Source organism: Gasterosteus aculeatus, chromosome Y, assembly GCF_964276395.1.
Source record: "Gasterosteus aculeatus chromosome Y, fGasAcu3.hap1.1, whole genome shotgun sequence".
NCBI lineage: Eukaryota > Metazoa > Chordata > Actinopteri > Perciformes > Gasterosteidae > Gasterosteus > Gasterosteus aculeatus.
Window position 1 is genome coordinate 21568116 of NC_135709.1, and position 21674 is coordinate 21589789.

General features: G+C 49.5%; 3 protein-coding genes across 3 annotated transcripts; all 3 read right to left on the reverse strand.

Annotated features, from left to right (window-relative positions):
- Positions 1-3328: 3328 nt before the first annotated feature.
- LOC144391162 (uncharacterized) lies at positions 3329-8971 on the reverse strand. Its single transcript, XM_078097748.1, has one exon. It carries the CDS (start codon positions 8969-8971, stop codon positions 6638-6640), a length of 2334 nt encoding a protein of 777 aa, XP_077953874.1. The 3' UTR covers positions 3329-6637.
- Positions 3329-14674, reverse strand: LOC144391161 (uncharacterized). Its single transcript, XM_078097747.1, has one exon. The coding sequence runs from the start codon at positions 14672-14674 to the stop codon at positions 12341-12343; it is 2334 nt and encodes a 777-aa protein (XP_077953873.1). The 3' UTR covers positions 3329-12340.
- Positions 14675-14734: 60 nt separating this feature from the next.
- On the reverse strand, positions 14735-20377 carry LOC144391160 (uncharacterized). The gene has a single exon (XM_078097746.1). It carries the CDS (start codon positions 20375-20377, stop codon positions 18044-18046), a length of 2334 nt encoding a protein of 777 aa, XP_077953872.1. The 3' UTR covers positions 14735-18043.
- Between the last annotated feature and the right edge of the window lie 1297 nt (positions 20378-21674).

A 21674-nucleotide genomic window follows, 5' to 3' on the forward strand; every position in this document is an offset into this window, starting at 1 on the left:
ATGCCTTCTTTAATGTCAATATTAGTGTAAAGACTATCAATATCAATGGTAAATAAAATGGAGTTATCCGAAATTTGGAGTCCTCTGATTATGTCCACGAAGTGGTACGTGTCCTTAATGTAACTAGGATGTGTGGTCGAGAGAGGATTAAGAAAGTGGTCGATGTACTCAGCCGTACGGTAGGTCTCGCTGCTACAGTCGGAGACAATAGGACGACCGGGGGGGATCACATACGGTTTGCTCCACTTAGCAGGGTCTTTGTGGATCTTGGGCAACATATAAAAGAGTCTGGGCCTCGGTACCGTATCCCCCATGAGAAAATGTTTTTGTTTTAAGGTGACGAATTTTTTCTCATGTAGGGTGTTTATTATCGTGATCACTTTTGGAATAGTGTTTAAATAGATGGGTTCGGCCAATTTGGTGTAATATTTTGTGTCGTTCAATTGTCTATAACCCTCCCATAAGTATTGTTCTCTGTCCAGAATAACTATGGCGCTGCCCTTGTCTGCTGGCTTAATGACTATGTGTTTGTTATTAGACAGGTGCTCAAGTGCACTCACTTCCTCCCTACTGAGGTTAGGAGGCACCTGGCGACCCCTGAAATGTTTATCGAAATGTGTGATGTCGGCTTGAATGAGGTCACGAATAATTATGGGGATATGTGTCAGTGGAGGAGACCAGGTGGATTTATTGATAAACGGCAGGGGTTCCGACTCCTTAGAGAGCTCGAAATAAGCCGCCAACTTAAGTTTTCGATGATATTGTTGTAGATCAAAACGACTCTGTGGTAAAAGATTTTTGTTAATTCCTTTTGTAGGAATAAAATTTAAACCCCTGCTGAGTAGAGCAAACTGCGTGTCAGTGAGTTTGAAATCTTTGGTGAGGTTTAGAACCGTCTTATCCCCCTCCTGAGTAGGCAGGCTTGTGGGGACTATTAGTTTAGGTAGTGAACCCAGTGATCAAAAATGCGACTGGCTGTGCCCCGAGACCAATGAATATTGTCCCCACCTGTGCTGAAAAGACTCGTAGGCAGGGCCGGAATGTACTCATACCTGCTGGATATGGCCGAGTTCAAGTGTGTGAGCCGCAGTTTCTCCTTCTGAGGAAGACCACTGGAGAAGTTTATCTGCGACACAAAAATCTCAGCAGAAGGAAAAGTGCGCCTCACATTGTTCATTGCACTTTGCAGCTGTTTTAAAGCAGTCTCACGGGTCTTTTGGACCCGGTTATTAAGGCCCACAGCCACAATAACCTTTTCAACGTCTACCTGAGCGGTGGTTTTGTCCATCAGCAGCTCCACGTTCCGGAACGTAGCACCAGGAAAGCCGTCGATTTGCAGGTGCTCGTTTGTATATGCAGGCAGTTTGCAGACATTGGAGTCTCCAATGATTAACCATTTCCTGGTTACATGGAGACTCCACTCCTGGGCCTTTCTCAGGGTCGTCTGGTGCCTGGTGGGCCGTTGTAGTCGGCGCCGGGTCGGTGCGTCCGGACCGGGAGCCGGAGTGGACGACGTGTGCAGCAGGTGGGTCTGCACCGCAGCACGAAGTCTGCGGACGGGCGTCAGGGGGACACGGCTCAGCTCCTCCTGCATCCGGGACAGTGATCGCGGCTTCTCCTGCTGCAATAGTTGAGTCACGTTCTGTTGAGAGAGCTCCATCACAACATCATCGTTAGGGGCCACAGCTGGGTTGTGACGCCTGAGGGACCAAGCAGTGGGGTGTGGGGTCGTTGCGAGCGCTGGAGAGGACTCTGATGAGGCCACTGAAGCCGAGCTCGACACAGGATCACGTCTGCTACCACGTAGTCTCTGATCCCTCTGTGGCAGTGGTGCAGGCAATTGTGTGTCAGGGGCGTGTGGGGACCCCCGTTGTGAGCCCTCACCTTGAAGCGGAGAGAGAGGGGAGAGGGTGCCCAGGCTGAAACACGGATCGATGATGGAGTCCATGATGTTGGAGGCCCTCTCTGGAGTGCTGGGGGGCGGAGGCAGTGATGCAGACGAGGAAGAGGGCGTCACCAAAATCAGGTCTGCCTCCGCCGGTGCCGAGTGGATTTGGGCCACCTCGGTCTGGGTCGCCGTTGTCGTCGGCGCTGCTCTGCGCGGCTGTGGAGGTCTCGTGGCAGCTGCAGGGGGCCCCAATGGCTCCTCGGCTGCTGCGCGGAGCTGCGTCGGCTCCCTCTGGGACTGGGTGACAGCGGCACGTGGTGTTTGTGGTGCTGCAGCGGTGGGTTGCCCTGGTTGTGGGTCTCGCTGAACCTCAGCGGCGGATGTGGGCGACGCCCCCGCCGGCCGTGTTGTGTCCCCGGGTCTCAGGCGCCTCAGGGGGTGTGTTACCGGATCGGGCTGGACCACCACGGCAGCTGGCGCTGCCACCACAGGGGGGGGCGGTTGCGGTTCCTCCACCAACAGCACGGCCATCCAGTCAGCAATAGCCTCCTTAGCCTCCGACAGCGTCTGCGGGTTCAGTCTGCGACCAAAGTCTTTTCTGGCCCAGGCTGAGGCCACCTCAAAAGGGGCATCCCACACGGGACTGTTAAGCCGATAGAGATTGAGAATCTCACTTTTCATAATAGTCTCATAATGATCTTGGAGGATCACCATTGTGGTGTGCTCCCAGTTTTGGGCGTTGCCCCCTAAGAGGGCCTGTGTGGCTGCGTTGGGGATTGCAGGCTTGATGAAAGCGGCTAATTGTTGCGTCATTTTAGCAATATTAGCCGGAGGGTTTTTTCCGGCAGTGTTTGTGAAATGATGGGCCACTTTAATAATCTTGTGCAGAATTCTACACTTGTGTGTAAATAGCGGGTCATCCGACATGGGTCGCTCCGGAGCGCCCTGAATGTTCTGGTTCTGAACGGGACGGTAGTTACTAACGTTGTAATTAAAATCGTTACCATTGTCTCTGGGCCGTTGGAAACGGGAGGCAAAAAGACGGGGTTGGGGGGGTCTCTGGCGGGGTCCCGGGTTGTTGGGGCGACCCGCGTACCTTGTGTTATGGCCGTAGTCGTAGCGCCGTTGAGGACCTCCTCTCCACTGTTGCGCTGGCCGAGTAGCATCTGCGTACGAAGCGCGCTGGAAACGGGGCCTCTGCTGCCGATGTTGTGGATGCGGAGGCTGGCGGTACTGCGGAGGCTGTTGAGCCCGCGGTCGTGGCTGGGCTGGTGGAGGTCCCCGCTGTGCTTGCGTACGGAAGCGGTTATTACCTCCGCGACGTCTCCCGTAGCGAACCACCGTCCAATCCCCCTCGTCATCATACTCGTCTTCGTACATGTTTAAGCTAGCAGCCTCGTGGTGGCTAACTTAGCACGAAAAAAACGGCAAGAGAAAAGGTGTCTTTTTACCTTTTATTATTCTCGAACAAAGTGGTAACAAAAATAAAACAACAAACGGAACAAGTCTAAATAGAACTATAGAAATAGCGACGTTTCGAATACGAAAGTATTCTTCTTCAGGCTTGTTATAAGGTGCTTGTTCAGAGAGGCAATGACGGGAGCAAGTGTTACTCCTAAGGACCTCTCGCTAAAAACAAAGTCCGGCTCCCTTTAGCGTTAGCCAACATGGCGGCCGTGAACTTTGCCTTATATGGTCCTACCGACCAATCACTCCGCGAAAACAGGCGGCGGGATACCAGGGTGCCCTCCGCTTATCACGCAGTAATAAGCACTCGTCCCGATATAATATAATATATTATATATAAAAATATAGAACCGTCCCATAAAACAGAACTAAGAAATACACAGTGGTAAACAAGGAATAAACTCAAATGGCATTGCATAACAGAATAAAAGCATTGAGAAATAAAATATCCCTTAGAATTTCGAATGGAATAGTATGTAACAAAATAGGGCCTCAGTCCCTTCAATAAAAACTGTACATACAAAGAATTCTCAAAACCACACTTAAATAACTGAATAATTATTCACATATATATGTAAATATAAAGATGAGTGGTCACATCAAGAACGCCCACAGACATGAAAGATGCATTCGGAGAGGAACACATAATATACAAGGAAAATGTGTTATGCAAATAAACAGTGCATAATAACCCATTATAGAGCAAAAAGCATATTTACACATGTTGTTGACGTTGGCAGTCATAAATCAAAAAGGAATAATGTGACCTGTTATAACTAGCTGTAAATCAAACTCACGCCATTACCAAAGAAACCACAAGAAAAATCTCTGATCGCCCGTAATGAAGAGCTTTCAATAGGGGATGGGTTCCCTGGTTAGGGTTAGGCGTGGGAGATAAGTGGTTAGGGTTAGGCGTGGGAGATGAGTGGTTGGGTTTAGGGTAAAGTGACAGGGTAGGCTGCATGAAGGAAAAGGAGAACACAGACTGCGAGGCAGGCGGCACGGGCTGGTTAGGGATTAAAAGATTGTGAAAGTCCTGCGAACAGGACCATCGATGCACAGTCCAGCACCACCCCACTGTCTGCACCTCTCAACCCTCATTGAGGCCTTTAGGATGCAAGGTGTCCAGCTTGTTGATCCACAGCCTCTCAGCTCTCCTCCTCAGGGGAGCACTCCACCTGGGGTTGCACTGGAGAATGCTAGTGGATAAGGATTTCCATCCATGTACTGTGAAATGAGCCACTAATGGCGTCTGTACTTTTTTTCTGTTTGTGATGTTATATTTGTGTTGTGCCATCCTGGTGGCGATGCTGTTGCCCGTCTCCCCCACATACTGCAGGCCACAAGTCTGGCACATAACAAGATAAACACAATTTTTACATTTGACATGACCCCGAACCATAATGTGGAAGACCTCTTTTGTGCTATGGCTCTGGAGCCATGTCCGCTGCTTAAAATAGTCCACCGGGTTCCTGACTTGTGGAATATATAGAGGTCTTATTTTAGCTTTAACCAAAAAATCCTGCAGATTTCTATTTCTCCGGAAAGCCGGAATAATTCTAAAATCCTGCAGGACGTCCTTGTCTCTGGTGTGGTGAAGGAATCTTTCCCTGCAGCCTCTAACCAAGTCTCTGGTGGACGGTGAGTATGTGGTCACAAAGGTGAGGCTTGAACCAACCATGATGGGCTTTTTAACAAGGAAATTCCTCTGGCACTTTCTAAGGAAAGAGCGAGAGTACCCTCTGCTGGACAGAGCGCGAAACAACACTTTGACAGCAGAATAAAAGTCCACCTCTCTGCTGCAAATTCTATGGAACCTCAACAGCTGAGATTTGATTAAACCAGCGTAAGTGTGTCCGGGATGAAAGCTGGTTTTAAAAAGAAGTGCATGGGTGTCTGTTTCTTTAAAGAAAACTTTAATGTCCAGTCTATGGGTTTCCTTGAATGTAGTGTCTTTAAATGTTGTAGTGTCCAAAAAATCAACTGATGTGGGGCTGCTAGTGGATTTAATGGTGATGGATGGATTAAAGCTGTTGAGGATTCCAAGAAAGATGTCAAAATCCTCTCGCGAGTGAGGCCACACACCCCAGATGTCGTCCAAATATCTGTAGTATTGTGACGGTTTTTTGGGACACATTTTCAGGACTGAGTCCTCCCACTCAGCCATAAAAATATTGGCGTATGCGGGGGCAAACTTCTTCCCCATCGCCGTACCCTTAATTTGCAGAAAAAATTCCCCATTAAATTCAAAATCATTTTGGGTCAGATTAATTTCCAGTAGCTGTAGGAGCTCTTTCTCTGGTCTCTTTTTGTTGGGGTGTTTCCGAAATGCATTTTTAACGGCCTGTATGCCTTCTTTAATGTCAATATTAGTGTAAAGACTATCAATATCAATGGTAAATAAAATGGAGTTATCCGAAATTTGGAGTCCTCTGATTATGTCCACGAAGTGGTACGTGTCCTTAATGTAACTAGGATGTGTGGTCGAGAGAGGATTAAGAAAGTGGTCGATGTACTCAGCCGTACGGTAGGTCTCGCTGCTACAGTCGGAGACAATAGGACGACCGGGGGGGATCACATACGGTTTGCTCCACTTAGCAGGGTCTTTGTGGATCTTGGGCAACATATAAAAGAGTCTGGGCCTCGGTACCGTGTCCCCCATGAGATAATGTTTTTGTTTTAAGGTGACGAATTTTTTCTCATGTAGGGTGTTTATTATCGTGATCACTTTTGGAATAGTGTTTAAATAGATGGGTTCGGCCAATTTGGTGTAATATTTTGTGTCGTTCAATTGTCTATAACCCTCCCATAAGTATTGTTCTCTGTCCAGAATAACTATGGCGCTGCCCTTGTCTGCTGGCTTGATGACTATGTGTTTGTTATTAGACAGGTGCTCAAGTGCACTCACTTCCTCCCTACTGAGGTTAGGAGGCACCTGGCGACCCCTGAAATGTTTATCGAAATGTGTGATGTCGGCTTGAATGAGGTCACGAATAATTATGGGGATATGTGTCAGTGGAGGAGACCAGGTGGATTTATTGATAAACGGCAGGGGTTCCGACTCCTTAGAGAGCTCGAAATAAGCCGCCAACTTAAGTTTTCGATGATATTGTTGTAGATCAAAACGACTCTGTGGTAAAAGATTTTTGTTAATTCCTTTTGTAGGAATAAAATTTAAACCCCTGCTGAGTAGAGCAAACTGCGTGTCAGTGAGTTTGAAATCTTTGGTGAGGTTTAGAACCGTCTTATCCCCCTCCTGAGTAGGCAGGCTTGTGGGGACTATTAGTTTAGGTAGTGAACCCAGTGATCAAAAATGCGACTGGCTGTGCCCCGAGACCAATGAATATTGTCCCCACCTGTGCTGAAAAGACTCGTAGGCAGGGCCGGAATGTACTCATACCTGCTGGATATGGCCGAGTTCAAGTGTGTGAGCCGCAGTTTCTCCTTCTGAGGAAGACCACTGGAGAAGTTTATCTGCGACACAAAAATCTCAGCAGAAGGAAAAGTGCGCCTCACATTGTTCATTGCACTTTGCAGCTGTTTTAAAGCAGTCTCACGGGTCTTTTGGACCCGGTTATTAAGGCCCACAGCCACAATAACCTTTTCAACGTCTACCTGAGCGGTGGTTTTGTCCATCAGCAGCTCCACGTTCCGGAACGTAGCACCAGGAAAGCCGTCGATTTGCAGGTGCTCGTTTGTATATGCAGGCAGTTTGCAGACATTGGAGTCTCCAATGATTAACCATTTCCTGGTTACATGGAGACTCCACTCCTGGGCCTTTCTCAGGGTCGTCTGGTGCCTGGTGGGCCGTTGTAGTCGGCGCCGGGTCGGTGTGTCCGGACCGGGAGCCGGAGTGGACGACGTGTGCAGCAGGTGGGTCTGCACCGCAGCACGAAGTCTGCGGACGGGCGTCAGGGGGACACGGCTCAGCTCCTCCTGCATCCGGGACAGTGATCGCGGCTTCTCCTGCTGCAATAGTTGAGTCACGTTCTGTTGAGAGAGCTCCATCACAACATCATCGTTAGGGGCCACAGCTGGGTTGTGACGCCTGAGGGACCAAGCAGTGGGGTGTGGGGTCGTTGCGAGCGCTGGAGAGGACTCTGATGAGGCCACTGAAGCCGAGCTCGACACAGGATCACGTCTGCTACCACGTAGTCTCTGATCCCTCTGTGGCAGTGGTGCAGGCAATTGTGTGTCAGGGGCGTGTGGGGACCCCCGTTGTGAGCCCTCACCTTGAAGCGGAGAGAGAGGGGAGAGGGTGCCCAGGCTGAAACACGGATCGATGATGGAGTCCATGATGTTGGAGGCCCTCTCTGGAGTGCTGGGGGGCGGAGGCAGTGATGCAGACGAGGAAGAGGGCGTCACCAAAATCAGGTCTGCCTCCGCCGGTGCCGAGTGGATTTGGGCCACCTCGGTCTGGGTCGCCGTTGTCGTCGGCGCTGCTCTGCGCGGCTGTGGAGGTCTCGTGGCAGCTGCAGGGGGCCCCAATGGCTCCTCGGCTGCTGCGCGGAGCTGCGTCGGCTCCCTCTGGGACTGGGTGACAGCGGCACGTGGTGTTTGTGGTGCTGCAGCGGTGGGTTGCCCTGGTTGTGGGTCTCGCTGAACCTCAGCGGCGGATGTGGGCGACGCCCCCGCCGGCCGTGTTGTGTCCCCGGGTCTCAGGCGCCTCAGGGGGTGTGTTACCGGATCGGGCTGGACCACCACGGCAGCTGGCGCTGCCACCACAGGGGGGGGCGGTTGCGGTTCCTCCACCAACAGCACGGCCATCCAGTCAGCAATAGCCTCCTTAGCCTCCGACAGCGTCTGCGGGTTCAGTCTGCGACCAAAGTCTTTTCTGGCCCAGGCTGAGGCCACCTCAAAAGGGGCATCCCACACGGGACTGTTAAGCCGATAGAGATTGAGAATCTCACTTTTCATAATAGTCTCATAATGATCTTGGAGGATCACCATTGTGGTGTGCTCCCAGTTTTGGGCGTTGCCCCCTAAGAGGGCCTGTGTGGCTGCGTTGGGGATTGCAGGCTTGATGAAAGCGGCTAATTGTTGCGTCATTTTAGCAATATTAGCCGGAGGGTTTTTTCCGGCAGTGTTTGTGAAATGATGGGCCACTTTAATAATCTTGTGCAGAATTCTACACTTGTGTGTAAATAGCGGGTCATCCGACATGGGTCGCTCCGGAGCGCCCTGAATGTTCTGGTTCTGAACGGGACGGTAGTTACTAACGTTGTAATTAAAATCGTTACCATTGTCTCTGGGCCGTTGGAAACGGGAGGCAAAAAGACGGGGTTGGGGGGGTCTCTGGCGGGGTCCCGGGTTGTTGGGGCGACCCGCGTACCTTGTGTTATGGCCGTAGTCGTAGCGCCGTTGAGGACCTCCTCTCCACTGTTGCGCTGGCCGAGTAGCATCTGCGTACGAAGCGCGCTGGAAACGGGGCCTCTGCTGCCGATGTTGTGGATGCGGAGGCTGGCGGTACTGCGGAGGCTGTTGAGCCCGCGGTCGTGGCTGGGCTGGTGGAGGTCCCCGCTGTGCTTGCGTACGGAAGCGGTTATTACCTCCGCGACGTCTCCCGTAGCGAACCACCGTCCAATCCCCCTCGTCATCATACTCGTCTTCGTACATGTTTAAGCTAGCAGCCTCGTGGTGGCTAACTTAGCACGAAAAAAACGGCAAGAGAAAAGGTGTCTTTTTACCTTTTATTATTCTCGAACAAAGTGGTAACAAAAATAAAACAACAAACGGAACAAGTCTAAATAGAACTATAGAAATAGCGACGTTTCGAATACGAAAGTATTCTTCTTCAGGCTTGTTATAAGGTGCTTGTTCAGAGAGGCAATGACGGGAGCAAGTGTTACTCCTAAGGACCTCTCGCTAAAAACAAAGTCCGGCTCCCTTTAGCGTTAGCCAACATGGCGGCCGTGAACTTTGCCTTATATGGTCCTACCGACCAATCACTCCGCGAAAACAGGCGGCGGGATACCAGGGTGCCCTCCGCTTATCACGCAGTAATAAGCACTCGTCCCGATGTAATATAATATATTATATATAAAAATATAGAACCGTCCCATAAAACAGAACTAAGAAATACACAGTGGTAAACAAGGAATAAACTCAAATGGCATTGCATAACAGAATAAAAGCATTGAGAAATAAAATATCCCTTAGAATTTCGAATGGAATAGTATGTAACAAAATAGGGCCTCAGTCCCTTCAATAAAAACTGTACATACAAAGAATTCTCAAAACCACACTTAAATAACTGAATAATTATTCACATATATATGTAAATATAAAGATGAGTGGTCACATCAAGAACGCCCACAGACATGAAAGATGCATTCGGAGAGGAACACATAATATACAAGGAAAATGTGTTATGCAAATAAACAGTGCATAATAACCCATTATAGAGCAAAAAGCATATTTACACATGTTGTTGACGTTGGCAGTCATAAATCAAAAAGGAATAATGTGACCTGTTATAACTAGCTGTAAATCAAACTCACGCCATTACCAAAGAAACCACAAGAAAAATCTCTGATCGCCCGTAATGAAGAGCTTTCAATAGGGGATGGGTTCCCTGGTTAGGGTTAGGCGTGGGAGATAAGTGGTTAGGGTTAGGCGTGGGAGATGAGTGGTTGGGTTTAGGGTAAAGTGACAGGGTAGGCTGCATGAAGGAAAAGGAGAACACAGACTGCGAGGCAGGCGGCACGGGCTGGTTAGGGATTAAAAGATTGTGAAAGTCCTGCGAACAGGACCATCGATGCACAGTCCAGCACCACCCCACTGTCTGCACCTCTCAACCCTCATTGAGGCCTTTAGGATGCAAGGTGTCCAGCTTGTTGATCCACAGCCTCTCAGCTCTCCTCCTCAGGGGAGCACTCCACCTGGGGTTGCACTGGAGAATGCTAGTGGATAAGGATTTCCATCCATGTACTGTGAAATGAGCCACTAATGGCGTCTGTACTTTTTTTCTGTTTGTGATGTTATATTTGTGTTGTGCCATCCTGGTGGCGATGCTGTTGCCCGTCTCCCCCACATACTGCAGGCCACAAGTCTGGCACATAACAAGATAAACACAATTTTTACATTTGACATGACCCCGAACCATAATGTGGAAGACCTCTTTTGTGCTATGGCTCTGGAGCCATGTCCGCTGCTTAAAATAGTCCACCGGGTTCCTGACTTGTGGAATATATAGAGGTCTTATTTTAGCTTTAACCAAAAAATCCTGCAGATTTCTATTTCTCCGGAAAGCCGGAATAATTCTAAAATCCTGCAGGACGTCCTTGTCTCTGGTGTGGTGAAGGAATCTTTCCCTGCAGCCTCTAACCAAGTCTCTGGTGGACGGTGAGTATGTGGTCACAAAGGTGAGGCTTGAACCAACCATGATGGGCTTTTTAACAAGGAAATTCCTCTGGCACTTTCTAAGGAAAGAGCGAGAGTACCCTCTGCTGGACAGAGCGCGAAACAACACTTTGACAGCAGAATAAAAGTCCACCTCTCTGCTGCAAATTCTATGGAACCTCAACAGCTGAGATTTGATTAAACCAGCGTAAGTGTGTCCGGGATGAAAGCTGGTTTTAAAAAGAAGTGCATGGGTGTCTGTTTCTTTAAAGAAAACTTTAATGTCCAGTCTATGGGTTTCCTTGAATGTAGTGTCTTTAAATGTTGTAGTGTCCAAAAAATCAACTGATGTGGGGCTGCTAGTGGATTTAATGGTGATGGATGGATTAAAGCTGTTGAGGATTCCAAGAAAGATGTCAAAATCCTCTCGCGAGTGAGGCCACACACCCCAGATGTCGTCCAAATATCTGTAGTATTGTGACGGTTTTTTGGGACACATTTTCAGGACTGAGTCCTCCCACTCAGCCATAAAAATATTGGCGTATGCGGGGGCAAACTTCTTCCCCATCGCCGTACCCTTAATTTGCAGAAAAAATTCCCCATTAAATTCAAAATCATTTTGGGTCAGATTAATTTCCAGTAGCTGTAGGAGCTCTTTCTCTGGTCTCTTTTTGTTGGGGTGTTTCCGAAATGCATTTTTAACGGCCTGTATGCCTTCTTTAATGTCAATATTAGTGTAAAGACTATCAATATCAATGGTAAATAAAATGGAGTTATCCGAAATTTGGAGTCCTCTGATTATGTCCACGAAGTGGTACGTGTCCTTAATGTAACTAGGATGTGTGGTCGAGAGAGGATTAAGAAAGTGGTCGATGTACTCAGCCGTACGGTAGGTCTCGCTGCTACAGTCGGAGACAATAGGACGACCGGGGGGGATCACATACGGTTTGCTCCACTTAGCAGGGTCTTTGTGGATCTTGGGCAACATATAAAAGAGTCTGGGCCTCGGTACCGTGTCCCCCATGAGATAATGTTTTTGTTTTAAGGTGACGAATTTTTTCTCATGTAGGGTGTTTATTATCGTGATCACTTTTGGAATAGTGTTTAAATAGATGGGTTCGGCCAATTTGGTGTAATATTTTGTGTCGTTCAATTGTCTATAACCATCCCATAAGTATTGTTCTCTGTCCAGAATAACTATGGCGCTGCCCTTGTCTGCTGGCTTGATGACTATGTGTTTGTTATTAGACAGGTGCTCAAGTGCACTCACTTCCTCCCTACTGAGGTTAGGAGGCACCTGGCGACCCCTGAAATGTTTATCGAAATGTGTGATGTCGGCTTGAATGAGGTCACGAATAATTATGGGGATATGTGTCAGTGGAGGAGACCAGGTGGATTTATTGATAAACGGCAGGGGTTCCGACTCCTTAGAGAGCTCGAAATAAGCCGCCAACTTAAGTTTTCGATGATATTGTTGTAGATCAAAACGACTCTGTGGTAAAAGATTTTTGTTAATTCCTTTTGTAGGAATAAAATTTAAACCCCTGCTGAGTAGAGCAAACTGCGTGTCAGTGAGTTTGAAATCTTTGGTGAGGTTTAGAACCGTCTTATCCCCCTCCTGAGTAGGCAGGCTTGTGGGGACTATTAGTTTAGGTAGTGAACCCAGTGATCAAAAATGCGACTGGCTGTGCCCCGAGACCAATGAATATTGTCCCCACCTGTGCTGAAAAGACTCGTAGGCAGGGCCGGAATGTACTCATACCTGCTGGATATGGCCGAGTTCAAGTGTGTGAGCCGCAGTTTCTCCTTCTGAGGAAGACCACTGGAGAAGTTTATCTGCGACACAAAAATCTCAGCAGAAGGAAAAGTGCGCCTCACATTGTTCATTGCACTTTGCAGCTGTTTTAAAGCAGTCTCACGGGTCTTTTGGACCCGGTTATTAAGGCCCACAGCCACAATAACCTTTTCAACGTCTACCTGAGCGGTGGTTTTGTCCATCAGCAGCTCCACGTTCCGGAACGTAGCACCAGGAAAGCCGTCGATTTGCAGGTGCTCGTTTGTATATGCAGGCAGTTTGCAGACATTGGAGTCTCCAATGATTAACCATTTCCTGGTTACATGGAGACTCCACTCCTGGGCCTTTCTCAGGGTCGTCTGGTGCCTGGTGGGCCGTTGTAGTCGGCGCCGGGTCGGTGTGTCCGGACCGGGAGCCGGAGTGGACGACGTGTGCAGCAGGTGGGTCTGCACCGCAGCACGAAGTCTGCGGACGGGCGTCAGGGGGACACGGCTCAGCTCCTCCTGCATCCGGGACAGTGATCGCGGCTTCTCCTGCTGCAATAGTTGAGTCACGTTCTGTTGAGAGAGCTCCATCACAACATCATCGTTAGGGGCCACAGCTGGGTTGTGACGCCTGAGGGACCAAGCAGTGGGGTGTGGGGTCGTTGCGAGCGCTGGAGAGGACTCTGATGAGGCCACTGAAGCCGAGCTCGACACAGGATCACGTCTGCTACCACGTAGTCTCTGATCCCTCTGTGGCAGTGGTGCAGGCAATTGTGTGTCAGGGGCGTGTGGGGACCCCCGTTGTGAGCCCTCACCTTGAAGCGGAGAGAGAGGGGAGAGGGTGCCCAGGCTGAAACACGGATCGATGATGGAGTCCATGATGTTGGAGGCCCTCTCTGGAGTGCTGGGGGGCGGAGGCAGTGATGCAGACGAGGAAGAGGGCGTCACCAAAATCAGGTCTGCCTCCGCCGGTGCCGAGTGGATTTGGGCCACCTCGGTCTGGGTCGCCGTTGTCGTCGGCGCTGCTCTGCGCGGCTGTGGAGGTCTCGTGGCAGCTGCAGGGGGCCCCAATGGCTCCTCGGCTGCTGCGCGGAGCTGCGTCGGCTCCCTCTGGGACTGGGTGACAGCGGCACGTGGTGTTTGTGGTGCTGCAGCGGTGGGTTGCCCTGGTTGTGGGTCTCGCTGAACCTCAGCGGCGGATGTGGGCGACGCCCCCGCCGGCCGTGTTGTGTCCCCGGGTCTCAGGCGCCTCAGGGGGTGTGTTACCGGATCGGGCTGGACCACCACGGCAGCTGGCGCTGCCACCACAGGGGGGGGCGGTTGCGGTTCCTCCACCAACAGCACGGCCATCCAGTCAGCAATAGCCTCCTTAGCCTCCGACAGCGTCTGCGGGTTCAGTCTGCGACCAAAGTCTTTTCTGGCCCAGGCTGAGGCCACCTCAAAAGGGGCATCCCACACGGGACTGTTAAGCCGATAGAGATTGAGAATCTCACTTTTCATAATAGTCTCATAATGATCTTGGAGGATCACCATTGTGGTGTGCTCCCAGTTTTGGGCGTTGCCCCCTAAGAGGGCCTGTGTGGCTGCGTTGGGGATTGCAGGCTTGATGAAAGCGGCTAATTGTTGCGTCATTTTAGCAATATTAGCCGGAGGGTTTTTTCCGGCAGTGTTTGTGAAATGATGGGCCACTTTAATAATCTTGTGCAGAATTCTACACTTGTGTGTAAATAGCGGGTCATCCGACATGGGTCGCTCCGGAGCGCCCTGAATGTTCTGGTTCTGAACGGGACGGTAGTTACTAACGTTGTAATTAAAATCGTTACCATTGTCTCTGGGCCGTTGGAAACGGGAGGCAAAAAGACGGGGTTGGGGGGGTCTCTGGCGGGGTCCCGGGTTGTTGGGGCGACCCGCGTACCTTGTGTTATGGCCGTAGTCGTAGCGCCGTTGAGGACCTCCTCTCCACTGTTGCGCTGGCCGAGTAGCATCTGCGTACGAAGCGCGCTGGAAACGGGGCCTCTGCTGCCGATGTTGTGGATGCGGAGGCTGGCGGTACTGCGGAGGCTGTTGAGCCCGCGGTCGTGGCTGGGCTGGTGGAGGTCCCCGCTGTGCTTGCGTACGGAAGCGGTTATTACCTCCGCGACGTCTCCCGTAGCGAACCACCGTCCAATCCCCCTCGTCATCATACTCGTCTTCGTACATGTTTAAGCTAGCAGCCTCGTGGTGGCTAACTTAGCACGAAAAAAACGGCAAGAGAAAAGGTGTCTTTTTACCTTTTATTATTCTCGAACAAAGTGGTAACAAAAATAAAACAACAAACGGAACAAGTCTAAATAGAACTATAGAAATAGCGACGTTTCGAATACGAAAGTATTCTTCTTCAGGCTTGTTATAAGGTGCTTGTTCAGAGAGGCAATGACGGGAGCAAGTGTTACTCCTAAGGACCTCTCGCTAAAAACAAAGTCCGGCTCCCTTTAGCGTTAGCCAACATGGCGGCCGTGAACTTTGCCTTATATGGTCCTACCGACCAATCACTCCGCGAAAACAGGCGGCGGGATACCAGGGTGCCCTCCGCTTATCACGCAGTAATAAGCACTCGTCCCGATATAATATAATATATTATATATAAAAATATAGAACCGTCCCATAAAACAGAACTAAGAAATACACAGTGGTAAACAAGGAATAAACTCAAATGGCATTGCATAACAGAATAAAAGCATTGAGAAATAAAATATCCCTTAGAATTTCGAATGGAATAGTATGTAACAAAATAGGGCCTCAGTCCCTTCAATAAAAACTGTACATACAAAGAATTCTCAAAACCACACTTAAATAACTGAATAATTATTCACATATATATGTAAATATAAAGATGAGTGGTCACATCAAGAACGCCCACAGACATGAAAGATGCATTCGGAGAGGAACACATAATATACAAGGAAAATGTGTTATGCAAATAAACAGTGCATAATAACCCATTATAGAGCAAAAAGCATATTTACACATGTTGTTGACGTTGGCAGTCATAAATCAAAAAGGAATAATGTGACCTGTTATAACTAGCTGTAAATCAAACTCACGCCATTACCAAAGAAACCACAAGAAAAATCTCTGATCGCCCGTAATGAAGAGCTTTCAATAGGGGATGGGTTCCCTGGTTAGGGTTAGGCGTGGGAGATAAGTGGTTAGGGTTAGGCGTGGGAGATGAGTGGTTGGGTTTAGGGTAAAGTGACAGGGTAGGCTGCATGAAGGAAAAGGAGAACACAGACTGCGAGGCAGGCGGCACGGGCTGGTTAGGGATTAAAAGATTGTGAAAGTCCTGCGAACAGGACCATCGATGCACAGTCCAGCACCACCCCACTGTCTGCACCTCTCAACCCTCATTGAGGCCTTTAGGATGCAAGGTGTCCAGCTTGTTGATCCACAGCCTCTCAGCTCTCCTCCTCAGGGGAGCACTCCACCTGGGGTTGCACTGGAGAATGCTAGTGGATAAGGATTTCCATCCATGTACTGTGAAATGAGCCACTAATGGCGTCTGTACTTTTTTTCTGTTTGTGATGTTATATTTGTGTTGTGCCATCCTGGTGGCGATGCTGTTGCCCGTCTCCCCCACATACTGCAGGCCACAAGTCTGGCACATAACAAGATAAACACAATTTTTACATTTGACATGACCCCGAACCATAATGTGGAAGACCTCTTTTGTGCTATGGCTCTGGAGCCATGTCCGCTGCTTAAAATAGTCCACCGGGTTCCTGACTTGTGGAATATATAGAGGTCTTATTTTAGCTTTAACCAAAAAATCCTGCAGATTTCTATTTCTCCGGAAAGCCGGAATAATTCTAAAATCCTGCAGGACGTCCTTGTCTCTGGTGTGGTGAAGGAATCTTTCCCTGCAGCCTCTAACCAAGTCTCTGGTGGACGGTGAGTATGTGGTCACAAAGGTGAGGCTTGAACCAACCATGATGGGCTTTTTAACAAGGAAATTCCTCTGGCACTTTCTAAGGAAAGAGCGAGAGTACCCTCTGCTGGACAGAGCGCGAAACAACACTTTGACAGCAGAATAAAAGTCCACCTCTCTGCTGCAAATTCTATGGAACCTCAACAGCTGAGATTTGATTAAACCAGCGTAAGTGTGTCCGGGATGAAAGCTGGTTTTAAAAAGAAGTGCATGGGTGTCTGTTTCTTTAAAGAAAACTTTAATGTCCAGTCTATGGGTTTCCTTGAATGTAGTGTCTTTAAATGTTGTAGTGTCCAAAAAATCAACTGATGTGGGGCTGCTAGTGGATTTAATGGTGATGGATGGATTAAAGCTGTTGAGGATTCCAAGAAAGATGTCAAAATCCTCTCGCGAGTGAGGCCACACACCCCAGATGTCGTCCAAATATCTGTAGTATTGTGACGGTTTTTTGGGACACATTTTCAGGACTGAGTCCTCCCACTCAGCCATAAAAATATTGGCGTATGCGGGGGCAAACTTCTTCCCCATCGCCGTACCCTTAATTTGCAGAAAAAATTCCCCATTAAATTCAAAATCATTTTGGGTCAGATTAATTTCCAGTAGCTGTAGGAGCTCTTTCTCTGGTCTCTTTTTGTTGGGGTGTTTCCGAAATGCATTTTTAACGGCCTGTATGCCTTCTTTAATGTCAATATTAGTGTAAAGACTATCAATATCAATGGTAAATAAAATGGAGTTATCCGAAATTTGGAGTCCTCTGATTATGTCCACGAAGTGGTACGTGTCCTTAATGTAACTAGGATGTGTGGTCGAGAGAGGATTAAGAAAGTGGTCGATGTACTCAGCCGTACGGTAGGTCTCGCTGCTACAGTCGGAGACAATAGGACGACCGGGGGGGATCACATACGGTTTGCTCCACTTAGCAGGGTCTTTGTGGATCTTGGGCAACATATAAAAGAGTCTGGGCCTCGGTACCGTGTCCCCCATGAGATAATGTTTTTGTTTTAAGGTGACGAATTTTTTCTCATGTAGGGTGTTTATTATCGTGATCACTTTTGGAATAGTGTTTAAATAGATGGGTTCGGCCAATTTGGTGTAATATTTTGTGTCGTTCAATTGTCTATAACCCTCCCATAAGTATTGTTCTCTGTCCAGAATAACTATGGCGCTGCCCTTGTCTGCTGGCTTGATGACTATGTGTTTGTTATTAGACAGGTGCTCAAGTGCACTCACTTCCTCCCTACTGAGGTTAGGAGGCACCTGGCGACCCCTGAAATGTTTATCGAAATGTGTGATGTCGGCTTGAATGAGGTCACGAATAATTATGGGGATATGTGTCAGTGGAGGAGACCAGGTGGATTTATTGATAAACGGCAGGGGTTCCGACTCCTTAGAGAGCTCGAAATAAGCCGCCAACTTAAGTTTTCGATGATATTGTTGTAGATCAAAACGACTCTGTGGTAAAAGATTTTTGTTAATTCCTTTTGTAGGAATAAAATTTAAACCCCTGCTGAGTAGAGCAAACTGCGTGTCAGTGAGTTTGAAATCTTTGGTGAGGTTTAGAACCGTCTTATCCCCCTCCTGAGTAGGCAGGCTTGTGGGGACTATTAGTTTAGGTAGTGAACCCAGTGATCAAAAATGCGACTGGCTGTGCCCCGAGACCAATGAATATTGTCCCCACCTGTGCTGAAAAGACTCGTAGGCAGGGCCGGAATGTACTCATACCTGCTGGATATGGCCGAGTTCAAGTGTGTGAGCCGCAGTTTCTCCTTCTGAGGAAGACCACTGGAGAAGTTTATCTGCGACACAAAAATCTCAGCAGAAGGAAAAGTGCGCCTCACATTGTTCATTGCACTTTGCAGCTGTTTTAAAGCAGTCTCACGGGTCTTTTGGACCCGGTTATTAAGGCCCACAGCCACAATAACCTTTTCAACGTCTACCTGAGCGGTGGTTTTGTCCATCAGCAGCTCCACGTTCCGGAACGTAGCACCAGGAAAGCCGTCGATTTGCAGGTGCTCGTTTGTATATGCAGGCAGTTTGCAGACATTGGAGTCTCCAATGATTAACCATTTCCTGGTTACATGGAGACTCCACTCCTGGGCCTTTCTCAGGGTCGTCTGGTGCCTGGTGGGCCGTTGTAGTCGGCGCCGGGTCGGTGTGTCCGGACCGGGAGCCGGAGTGGACGACGTGTGCAGCAGGTGGGTCTGCACCGCAGCACGAAGTCTGCGGACGGGCGTCAGGGGGACACGGCTCAGCTCCTCCTGCATCCGGGACAGTGATCGCGGCTTCTCCTGCTGCAATAGTTGAGTCACGTTCTGTTGAGAGAGCTCCATCACAACATCATCGTTAGGGGCCACAGCTGGGTTGTGACGCCTGAGGGACCAAGCAGTGGGGTGTGGGGTCGTTGCGAGCGCTGGAGAGGACTCTGATGAGGCCACTGAAGCCGAGCTCGACACAGGATCACGTCTGCTACCACGTAGTCTCTGATCCCTCTGTGGCAGTGGTGCAGGCAATTGTGTGTCAGGGGCGTGTGGGGACCCCCGTTGTGAGCCCTCACCTTGAAGCGGAGAGAGAGGGGAGAGGGTGCCCAGGCTGAAACACGGATCGATGATGGAGTCCATGATGTTGGAGGCCCTCTCTGGAGTGCTGGGGGGCGGAGGCAGTGATGCAGACGAGGAAGAGGGCGTCACCAAAATCAGGTCTGCCTCCGCCGGTGCCGAGTGGATTTGGGCCACCTCGGTCTGGGTCGCCGTTGTCGTCGGCGCTGCTCTGCGCGGCTGTGGAGGTCTCGTGGCAGCTGCAGGGGGCCCCAATGGCTCCTCGGCTGCTGCGCGGAGCTGCGTCGGCTCCCTCTGGGACTGGGTGACAGCGGCACGTGGTGTTTGTGGTGCTGCAGCGGTGGGTTGCCCTGGTTGTGGGTCTCGCTGAACCTCAGCGGCGGATGTGGGCGACGCCCCCGCCGGCCGTGTTGTGTCCCCGGGTCTCAGGCGCCTCAGGGGGTGTGTTACCGGATCGGGCTGGACCACCACGGCAGCTGGCGCTGCCACCACAGGGGGGGGCGGTTGCGGTTCCTCCACCAACAGCACGGCCATCCAGTCAGCAATAGCCTCCTTAGCCTCCGACAGCGTCTGCGGGTTCAGTCTGCGACCAAAGTCTTTTCTGGCCCAGGCTGAGGCCACCTCAAAAGGGGCATCCCACACGGGACTGTTAAGCCGATAGAGATTGAGAATCTCACTTTTCATAATAGTCTCATAATGATCTTGGAGGATCACCATTGTGGTGTGCTCCCAGTTTTGGGCGTTGCCCCCTAAGAGGGCCTGTGTGGCTGCGTTGGGGATTGCAGGCTTGATGAAAGCGGCTAATTGTTGCGTCATTTTAGCAATATTAGCCGGAGGGTTTTTTCCGGCAGTGTTTGTGAAATGATGGGCCACTTTAATAATCTTGTGCAGAATTCTACACTTGTGTGTAAATAGCGGGTCATCCGACATGGGTCGCTCCGGAGCGCCCTGAATGTTCTGGTTCTGAACGGGACGGTAGTTACTAACGTTGTAATTAAAATCGTTACCATTGTCTCTGGGCCGTTGGAAACGGGAGGCAAAAAGACGGGGTTGGGGGGGTCTCTGGCGGGGTCCCGGGTTGTTGGGGCGACCCGCGTACCTTGTGTTATGGCCGTAGTCGTAGCGCCGTTGAGGACCTCCTCTCCACTGTTGCGCTGGCCGAGTAGCATCTGCGTACGAAGCGCGCTGGAAACGGGGCCTCTGCTGCCGATGTTGTGGATGCGGAGGCTGGCGGTACTGCGGAGGCTGTTGAGCCCGCGGTCGTGGCTGGGCTGGTGGAGGTCCCCGCTGTGCTTGCGTACGGAAGCGGTTATTACCTCCGCGACGTCTCCCGTAGCGAACCACCGTCCAATCCCCCTCGTCATCATACTCGTCTTCGTACATGTTTAAGCTAGCAGCCTCGTGGTGGCTAACTTAGCACGAAAAAAACGGCAAGAGAAAAGGTGTCTTTTTACCTTTTATTATTCTCGAACAAAGTGGTAACAAAAATAAAACAACAAACGGAACAAGTCTAAATAGAACTATAGAAATAGCGACGTTTCGAATACGAAAGTATTCTTCTTCAGGCTTGTTATAAGGTGCTTGTTCAGAGAGGCAATGACGGGAGCAAGTGTTACTCCTAAGGACCTCTCGCTAAAAACAAAGTCCGGCTCCCTTTAGCGTTAGCCAACATGGCGGCCGTGAACTTTGCCTTATATGGTCCTACCGACCAATCACTCCGCGAAAACAGGCGGCGGGATACCAGGGTGCCCTCCGCTTATCACGCAGTAATAAGCACTCGTCCCGATACAATATAATATATTATATATAAAAATATAGAACCGTCCCATAAAACAGAACTAAGAAATACACAGTGGTAAACAAGGAATAAACTCAAATGGCATTGCATAACAGAATAAAAGCATTGAGAAATAAAATATCCCTTAGAATTTCGAATGGAATAGTATGTAACAAAATAGGGCCTCAGTCCCTTCAATAAAAACTGTACATACAAAGAATTCTCAAAACCACACTTAAATAACTGAATAATTATTCATATATATATGTAAATATAAAGATGAGTGGTCACATCAAGAACGCCCACAGACATGAAAGATGTATTCGGAGAGGAACACATAATATACAAGGAACATGTGTTATGCAAATAAACAGTGCATAATAACCCATTATAGAGCAAAAAGCATATTTACACATGTTGTTGACGTTAGGGTTAGGGTTAGGGTTAGGGGTTAGGGAATAAATAGTTTTGGATGGACCTGCGAGCAGGACCATCTGTGCACTGTCCAGCACTGCCTCACAGCCCGCAGCTCTTAGTCCTCATTTAAACCCTTAGGATACCTGGTGTTTAATTTATTGATCCAGCCCCTCTCCGCTCTCCTCCTCTGGGGAGCGCTCCATCCGGGGTTCATCTGGATCACACACACAGACACAGATTTCCAACCGTGCGAAATAAAATGTGCCACAAGTGGCGTCAGTGTTTTTTTCTTTTTAATGATGTTGTGTTTGTGTTGTGTGAAGCGGGTCGCGATGGTGTTCCCCGTCTCCCCCACATATTGTAATCCACATTGTACACACGTGATGAGGTAAACACAGTTCTTAGACTTGGTGTTTCCCCTGGCTGAGTTCAGAAAAACATCTCCCGTGCTGTGGCTTTGCAGCCATTTTCTGTGTTTAAAAAAGA